The sequence below is a fragment of the Pelodiscus sinensis genome, chromosome 3, assembly GCF_052426305.1.
Source record: "Pelodiscus sinensis isolate ZL-2025 chromosome 3, ASM5242630v1, whole genome shotgun sequence".
NCBI lineage: Eukaryota > Metazoa > Chordata > Testudines > Trionychidae > Pelodiscus > Pelodiscus sinensis.
Genome location: NC_143054.1, coordinates 37,971,148 through 37,980,585, shown reverse-complemented (window position 1 = coordinate 37,980,585; position 9,438 = coordinate 37,971,148). Strand labels below are relative to the sequence as shown.

Here is a 9,438-nt window from a genome sequence, read left to right as displayed (position 1 = left end):
CTGTGCAGCCTGCTCATTATGTTGAGTGATGTGTGTGAAGGTGCTACGAAGGGGTGGCATGCTACCTGTGGGGGTGCAGTCTGTGTGCGACAGAGTGTTTGAGATGATGTGAAGAGATATGGTGCTCTCTATGCAGCTGTAAAGGGGTGAGATGCTGTCTGTACTTTCTATGTGGAGGGTGATATGAGGGTGCTGTGAAGGGGTGCCGTCTTCTCTGCAAGGGGGCTGTGTGCGTGGTCTGAGGATGCTGCACAAGGAGGTCGGTGCAGTTATCTGTGTGGGTGCTGTGAGGGGATGGAGTGCTCTCTGTGTGGGTGCTCTGATGGGGAGCGCTCTGAGACATGCACTCAGTGTGGGATGCTGTGAGGAGGAGGGCCGCTTTCCATGTGGGTGGTGATCTGAGGGTGTTTGCAGGAGTAAGGTGCTGTCGGGGGTGATCTGAGAGTGCTGTCTGTTTGGGGGTGCGGGCAAGGCGGGGATGCCCTGTGCGGCGCTCTCTACACCGCGCAGCGCGAAGGGTGGGCGGGGCGCTGTCGGTGTGGCTGCTGTGGGGAGGCGGGCGGGCGGACGGGCGGGCACGTAGAGGGCCGCCCCCCAGCGTAGGCCCGGTCGGAGGCCGGACGGAGCCGCGCTGGTTGCCGTGGTGACTGGAAAGCCCGTTCTCCCCCCGCCCTCTCCCGGCAGCCAGTCACAAACATGGCAGCGGCCGCTCGGCGGCTCCGGGCCGCGGCTCCGGCGGGGGAAGGTCACAGGTGAGGAGGGGACAGAGGCGGCGGTGGCCCTTCCCTCGCCGGCCCTGCTACCGCCTCCCGGGCCCGTCCGCTATCGCCCTGGCAGGGGAGCGCTTCCCAGCCGAGCTCCTCGCGGCCGCCCCGGGGGGACAGAGCGGCCGGCGGGAGGGGCCCGAGGAGACGCAGCCCTCCCCTCCCCGGTGCGGAGCTGGGCACTGGTCGCGCTGGAGGGGCTGCCTGGCCCGGGGGGGGGGGGAGGAGGGGGAAGCGGGAGGTGGGAGCCGAGGCTGGTTTAGGGCCGGAGGGGGAAGTTTTCTGTCACCCCCCCAGCTCCCCGCAGTGAGTGTCCCATGTCCCCGGGCGCTCGGCCGCCGAGTCACTCCCTTCCCCCGTCCCAGGGCTGAGTGAGGCGGGACCCCCGCGCCCCATCATGTGGAAACTCAGCAAGAGCAGCAAAGTTCTCCTGGATGATTCCCCCGAGGAGGAAGAGACCCGGCTCCGCGACCCGCCGCCCCCGCCAGCAGGCAGCTCCGCCGCCGCCGCGCAGGTAACCAGAGCGGGGACTGGGTTAATAATAAGGGTGTCCAGCATCTCGGCATCCTCGAGCGCTCTGTGACTTCCTCTTCCTCCAAAAAAGGTTGTGGTTTCCATCTGGGTCACTTATCTGTTCCCCTGAGGTGGTGAGGTTTGGGGTGACGACTGGATATTTATAAAAACAAGGACTCCAGCGGCATCTTAAAGACTAACCATTTTATTCTGGCATAAGCTTTCCTGAGCTGCAATTCATTTAATCGGATACATTTGCAGAATGGATATGAGTTTGCTGGGATTTTGCCTTCCCGAGCTTCTTAAAACCGTTCTCTAGAAGTGCCGGACCTGTCGCCCTTCATTCCCATGACTTTATACTACAGGATAATTTCCTTGTATTACCCCCAGCACAGGCACTGCAACTGGACTATTAAATACAATAAACAAATGATCCCGAAGGCATAATCCTCATTAAACATAGGTTATAGCTGGAGTGTTTTTATACTTAGAGGCATCTGTTACTATTATTATAGTAGACACAATGTTGTATCAAGATTTTCACTTTTAGTTTTCTCTCAGAACACAAAAGATTGCATAAATACTACCAAGGTCCATTTACAGGCTGGAGTAAAGGCTCTGCTTGGCTAAGGAGAACGTATCAGTCAACTGATAAACACAACATCTCAAAAACATTCACTGATTGCATTAGTGAGTTTAATGACTTATCACTATCAGTTTTGATACTTTTTTTTGCGAGGGCCTTTCATTTATGACATCTGATTGAAGTTTAATTTTTCTGGGTGCGATGTGCCAGCACGGAAGTATTCGGTGATGTAACTTTTGATGGCTTAGCATTGGTGTGTAGTTAGAAATGTTTTACTGAGTCTATGTTATAGATTTGTGCAGTAATTATAGAGAAGTCTGTAAATCAGAACAAGCTGTAATAGCCTGTTTGTTGAAATAAAAATGGCTTTGATAATTGTAGTAAAATGTTAAATGTAGTATAAAACATTTGTTTAGTTTATTTAAACCATTTATTATGAGAGAGAGAGAGAGAAACTGAAATGTCAGTGTATATATTAATATTTAAAAATATGGCTAAGATTATGAATGAATCTGTTTTAATTCTAATGAATTATCTGAATAGAATATCATTCAAAACAAAAATGCTGTAGTTTTACAGCTAATCCTTAAGAAGGATGCATGACATAAAATAAGGTAGTACAACCAATATTGATCAGGCCCTAAACCTATCATCTCCATGCATCATTGAGGTAAATGCGTTTTGCAACTGACTTCTCTAGGAACAGGATCAAGTATCTAATATACAGCTATATAGTTGGTTCTGCTTTTGCTATGAATTCTGCTTGGAATTCAGACCTCCTCAACCCCTGATAGTGTGTGCCTCTTCATTGCACAGCTTGGCTAATTGTTCTGTATACTGCAGGCCCCGAATAAAGAGTTAGCTCAACAAGAACTAGACTCAGGACCCCTTGAATTGTCAAGCCATGTCTAGACTGCAGAAAAGATCAGCGCTGTGGTGGTCATTCTTTTGGCATCCGATTTAGTGGGTCTAATAAAGAACCACTAAATTGAATACTAAGGGTGCCCCCATCAATATCAGACCTCTTACTCCTCATGAGGAGTAAGGGAAGTTGATGGAAGCATTTCTGATGTTGACCTCCTGCTATGGGGACACATCGAAGTTCTGGTTAAGGTACATCAACTTGAAGCTATAATTGCATACCTTATGCCAAACTTTGGCTGTAGTGTAGGCCTGGCCTCAGTCTTGTGGCCCATATGTTCAGATATTTGTTTGTGTGCTTGTAAGTAAATGAGACCCTAGTGTTACGTTTTGGTGTTGACATACTTTTCATGATAACAAAGTAGATCCCTTTGTGTGATCATTCTTTTCTTTGAATGTACATTTTCTTTTGGTAATCTTCTAGTTTCGTTTTGCTAAAAGGAAGAAATTATATTTTTAGATAGTGTTATGAGACCATATCAAGCTCACTTTGAATTTGTGAAATATTGTCTTCCCTGTGCCTTAAAATCTGATTTATATTTTTATAAATCAAGTCTAATAATATTTTCATAGACTTCTAGCATATAACTTACATAATTAGTGTTAAAACATTTGTAACTACAGTGAAAGGTTTGTTATCTGGCACCCATGGGGAATGGGGATTGCCAGTTAATTGAATTCCCCAGATAACAAAGCTTATTGCTCTGCCTCTGCCCCCTACTGGCAGATCTGGCTTTTGGCAGCTTGAGGAAGGGTGAGGAAGAAGGAGGCACCTGCTGCTGACATCAGCTTGTAGTGCTGGCTGTCAGATGTCCCACAATAGCCAGCTGGACAGACTGAAGTCAGGTACATCTGCCTGAAGTTACAATGGTATTGTGGGTGAGGGCAATGCCACTTTATAAAGTGTTCTGGTTAATGGAGTGCTGGATAACAGAGCTTTCACTGTTATGGTTTCTTACATTTTAAAATACTGAGAAGTAACATCTGTATTGTTGTAGGTAGAGCTGGTTAGAACATTTTAGACAAAATGAAATTTTGTCAAAATAAGCTTTTTGTTGAAGTTTGAAACACACTTTTAAAAAATGTTTATCTGTTTTGAAAAAGTAGTTTGGAGTGAGAATTCAATCTCTCGTTCTATAGTCAGGTAGTTAGACACTAGCTTGAGATAGGGAGGTTGGGTTTCAGTGTTCTTACTGTGCTTGCTTCAAAGTGATTTGAAACTACTTTGACTCATCCAAAGTTGGGACTTGAACCTTGTTTCCCACACTTCCAAATTTTGCCCTAACTGTATTACTATAGGAGGTACAATTCCCTGCTTGCTTAAACACATTCAAATTTTCTTGGCTAATCTTCTAATTATGTACCCAGGGAGTCTTGGTGCATGTACTTAGATAGCTAACTTGACTTGTCTTCTATGCTGCCCCAGCCACACTTGCAATTTTATGAGACTATCTTGAGCAGAACTAGGATATGTCTACACTGCACGCTTATTTCGAAATAAGCTATTCCTGAATAGTTGTTCTGAAGTAGATGATTTTGAAATAGCATGTCCACATTAGGGAAGCCTGCCTCAGACTAATTTTGAGGCTTCCCTGCAGTGCAGACATGCTATCTCGATTTAGAGCCCCAGGAGGCACTGGGGAGGAATAACTTAGAATAGCCCTGATGAGGGGCTATTTCAAAATAGCAGCAGTGGAGCATCTACATACGCCTTATTTTGAAATAGCTATTTCAGAATAAGTGTTATTCCTCGTAGAATGAGGTTTATAGGTTTTAGAATAAGCTGTTGAAATTATTCAAAATAACGGAATGGCTGTGAAGATGCTCGCATAGTTATCTGAAAATAACGGTGCAGTGTAGATGCACCCTTGGAGTGTGTGTTTGAATTGGGGAATCATAGCTTCTGTGTAGACATACCCTTGACAAACAGAACTTAATCCTGCCTTCCCAGTCAAAAAGCTCAGGTTTTGATCAGAAAATGGACATTGAGACACTATTTTCATGAAAATATCAAGAAGATTTTCATTCCAATCCAATTACTAGTTTCCTAAAACAGAATTGTCATTCTTAAGCCACCTGAAGTTGTAAGTGTCTGCATACCACATAGATGGTTGTTGACATTGTTTAAAAACTGTTTCCTGAGAGTGAAAAGACAGATAAACTCTGAAAGATTAGTCATGACTTCACATACCTTTTACTGGAAAATTCTTTCTTGCATCACAAAAATGCCTTTAGGTGTATAAACCCTTTTGCCTGATCATTACCATCAGGTTATAATTTCATCAGAGTCAGAGGAACAGCTTAATGTACTTTGTTGATTAAAGAAGGAATTAATGAGTGAATAGAATTTAATAAAATTAAAGAGCACACGTTTAGTAATACCTACTGTATTCTCCTTACCTTGCTCTTCTTACTGTGTTTTCAAAGAACTTTTCAACTTTGTATGACAAATATGAATTTACTTTATGATTCAAGTTGTAGTCAATTGTCTGTACTTGAAAAGATGTTTGCTTTGTATTCTTGTATGACTTACTATGTTAGCACTCATATTAAATAAGTGCTCATTGACTAAAGGTTTAATGTATGTTTAATTTTTTATAAAGTATAATATATATCAAACAGAACATTAAGATGTCAGTGATGTGGCAATATGGTATGAAACTGTAATACATGAGATGTTGATTGTTTTAGTAAGATAGCTGATTGGAGGGCTGAAAAAGGAAAATTTCATTCTTAAAATTAAAGAAAAGAAAGACAGTATAAAATACTAGAGTTCTTTTTCCATAACCTATTCTCATTTCATCTTAATTTTGATTATTCTCAGATAGAAAGAAATGCAAAGGCATGCTTCATGCTAATTACAGTTTAGATCTGTTCACCAAACATTTCAAAGCTGGGCTCTACAGAGTTTTAGTTATCTTTTTAATTAATGTGTTTAAAAGTCTTTGGTACAGTTTTGACACAAGCTTTCATGTTAAATGAATAAAATTCAGAAAGGCCCCGAAGGAGAGGATAAGAAATCAGTAAAGCTTTCAGATGTGTATTTGTGAAATAAATCAAATAAGGGCAATGACAACAGTTTTTGACATTAAGGATGAAGAAACAGTAAAGCTTCTTGAACAGTTGGCTAAATTGACTGAATTGGAGAATGAGTGCTTGGTCTTCTTGCTTCAGAAAAGAGATTCTGCTAAGATACATTCTAATTTGGACTGTAAGCCACACATTTCTACTTTAATTCATGGTTCTTCATTTTAAGCTTTGGGATACTTTATTAAATGTTAGGAATGGACTAAAGCCTCATTTCTCAAACTGTGGGTCCCGACCCCCTAGGGGGTTGCGAGCAACTTAGAGGGGGTCGTGAGCTACTTAGAGGGGGATTGCAGCAACTTAAAGGGGGATCGCGAGCAATTTAGAGGGGGGTCATGGCATCACAAAGTTTGAGAACCCCTGGACTAAAGTATTATTATTTCAATTTTGTTCATAATTAAATCAAATATTTTTGTTAAAAACCAAAAGAAGTAAATATGAATCCAACTAACTTTCCCAGTCATTTTTGAATTCCTCCGATATGTTACCTATAACATTGCCTAATTCCTGTCTTTGTAATTTCATTCTAAGTTTCCTCCATTGTAGATTTAGCTTTCTTCACTTCAGTAAAACTTCTCTTGTCAAGTTATTCTATAATCTTTTCCTGGCCAAAATCCAGGGCTTCTATTCCATCTTCAGTTGTACATATCTTCTTGAAATATTGTCTTTGCTTTCATGACTACTCTTTCATAGTTCTCCTCCTACTTTTTTGATCCCTCCTTCAGCAACTCTTGAAGTGAGTCCTACTTCTTTCTCCCACTCTCTATTAATCTTATCTATACATGTTATAATCTAATTTATATAATCTATAAATCAGTCTGAATCTGTTATGGTCATTTTCTCTCCTCATCTTACACCTTCCATATGGGTGACTGTGACGGAGTGTATCAATCCCACACTGAAGCTATGGGAATTGCTTTGGGCCAGCTGGCTACGAAGGCCTTATCCCCATGGCCCTGCTGGGCATGCTCCAACTGGAGACAGACTATAAAAACCTCTGGAGCAGCTCAGGGCTGATTGCTGAAGGGGAAGGAGATACAGAGAGAGTTCCAGAGGTAGAGGAGGAAATGCAGCCAGATCACACAGCAGCCACTGGGCCGAAAGAGGCTACCCAAGGAGCCTCAGCCCCAGAGTGAGACAACAGAGAAGACATTTGTTAAGGAGCAGTAGGAAGTAGCCCAAGGTGGGGAATTTTTCACTGGGCACTCAGCGTATTGCGGCTGGACTCCCTGTTGAGCGGGCAGTGGACCGTGCCACTGCCAACTTGGCCCTGGACCTGGGACCTGGTGGAGTGGGAGGGCCCAGGTCCTCCTACCCTCTCCATATCTACCCCAGGTGGGAAATTTTCTACTTGTGTATGGACTAGGCTGAGGGGCTGTATTATCCTAACTAGAGGAGACTTATGTGTGGGTTACGTTACCCTGAATAGAAGGAACTTGTATATGTACTCAGGCTACTGGATCATATTACCCCAAATAGGGGGAGAGGTGTATATGGATTCAGGCCACTGGGCCTCGTTACAAGTTTCTTCTATTCAGGGTGTTTTGACTCAGGCCACTGAGCCACGCTACCCTGAGTAAGAGGTTGTTGGTATAGACGGAGGCTATTGAGTCATTCTGTAAATGGTTTTGTGTGACAGTCAAGTCACTCTATTAAAGGGGTTAGACTCGAGGGGCCTCCAAGGGTAGGTCACCCCTCCACAACAGGGTGGAGAATGTGGGGATTAGCCCGATCCCTCCCTTGAGATAAGGGGATAAGTTTACAGCCAAATAGAGCACAACATAGAGAACTGAGAAAAGGGGGCTAGTGAGACTAAAGCTATGGATCAGGGAAAGCTGTTTGAGTGCCTGCTGGAGAGCCAGCAACATCAGGCAACTGAGTTACAGCAATAGCAAAACCAACTGCTGCAACAGCTAGTCACCCAGCAACAGCTGCAAGCAACTCAGCAGCAGTATTAGCAATAACAATTGCTGCAAGAACTTGCCGCCCAACAAGACCAATGACTCCAGAAACTAGCCACACTATGGAGGTCAGCACTGGCACTGATAATAATGTGGGCTAATTTAGCTATAACCACTCGAGCGAGATCTTGGAGTACTTGTAGCTAATTCTCTGAAAACATCCATTCAGTGTGCAGCACCAAACACGATGTTAGGAATCACTAAAAAAGGGATAGAGAATAAGTCAGATAATATCTTATTGCTTCTAAATAAATTCATGGTATGCTACCATTAGGGGTGTAATAATGTATCTGATTAAATGATTAACCGATAAGTGGATGCTTATTGGTTAATGCTACCGACTATATAGAATCACAGGAAACTAGAACTAGAAGGAACCTTGAGAGGTTGAGTCCAGTCCCCTGCCCTCATGGCAGGACCAAGCACTGCATAGATGGTAGGTGTCTGTCTAACCTGCTCTTAAATATCTCCAGTGATGGAAATTCCACAGGCCTCTTCCCCCCAGACAATTTATTCTGGTGTTTAATCACCCCGACAGGCAGGAATTTTTTCCTGATGTCCAACCTAAACCTCCCTTGCTGCAGCTACACTGTTACCTGATTACACACATTTTAACATCCCTAGTCCACATTTTGAATATTTCCTCTCAAAAGAGATATCTTGGCATTGGAAAAAGTTCAGAAAAGGGCTTTGGAACATCTGCCATATGAAGAGAGATGAACAAGACTAGGACGTTTTAGCTTAGAAAAGAGGAAACTAAGGGAGAAGAATATAGAAGTCTATATTATAGATTTTAAAATCATTACTGGTGTGGAGAAAGAGAATAAGGAAAAATTGTTTACTTGTCCCCCATAACACAAGAATTAGGGGTCACCAAATGAAATTAATAGGTAACAGGTTTAAAACCAACAAATCAACACACAGTCAACCAGAGCAACTCCCTGCCAGAGGATGTGGTGAAGGCTAGGACTTTAACATGATTCAAAAAAGAGCTAGATAGATTCATGGAGATTAGGTTCATCAATGGCTATTAGCCAGGATGGGCAGGAATGACATCCCTAGCCTCTGTCAGAAGTTGGGAATGGGTGACAGGGGAGGGGTCAGTTGATGCTAACCTGTTCCATTCATTCCTTCTGGGGCACCAGTCATTGGCTGCTGTTGTAGGACAGGATACTGGATTAGATGGATCTTTCTTATGGCTGTTTTTATGTAAAAAATGAAGTTAGTAATAGAGTAAAAACCTTTTGACTGTAATTGCACATTTAAGCTACAGATTCTCTTATGGAGACTAAAGAGAACTAGTGAATGAATTCTGCAGCAAATAAAATGTGTCCTGTCTTGTGGTCCTTTCTTAGGCCTTGTTTAGGTAAACCACCTCAATGAGAGGCATAGAGCTAGCTGCGCTGTGGCGTTAGTGCTGGGGTGCCAATGCAGACTCTGTGGGGAAGCATGGGTGGCAGAGGCACTGTGGGGAAATGGCATGAATGGGGATTGAAGCAGTCCTGCTTATGCTGGGTCCCAGTTGCTGTACCTTTGCCTTTGAAATGTACCAAGCTCCCTGTGGGGCTCTTGCTACATTTCAAAGATAGAAGTGCAACTGTCAGAA

The 9,438-nt window shown here is 43.4% G+C and overlaps 1 protein-coding gene across 2 annotated transcripts in view; it reads left to right on the top strand.

Annotated features, from left to right (window-relative positions):
• Positions 1 to 519: 519 nt before the first annotated feature.
• Positions 520 to 9,438, top strand: part of TDRP (testis development related protein) — a 41,666-nt gene continuing 32,747 nt past the window's right edge. Inside the window, exons 1-2 of one of the 2 annotated variants that reach the window (XM_075923573.2) lie at positions 520 to 752; positions 1,130 to 1,278. In XM_075923573.2, coding sequence (XP_075779688.1) covers positions 1,162 to 1,278 — 117 coding nt within the window. In that variant the 5' untranslated portion in view covers positions 520 to 752; positions 1,130 to 1,161. The other variant, XM_075923574.2, reaches the window with a different exon arrangement.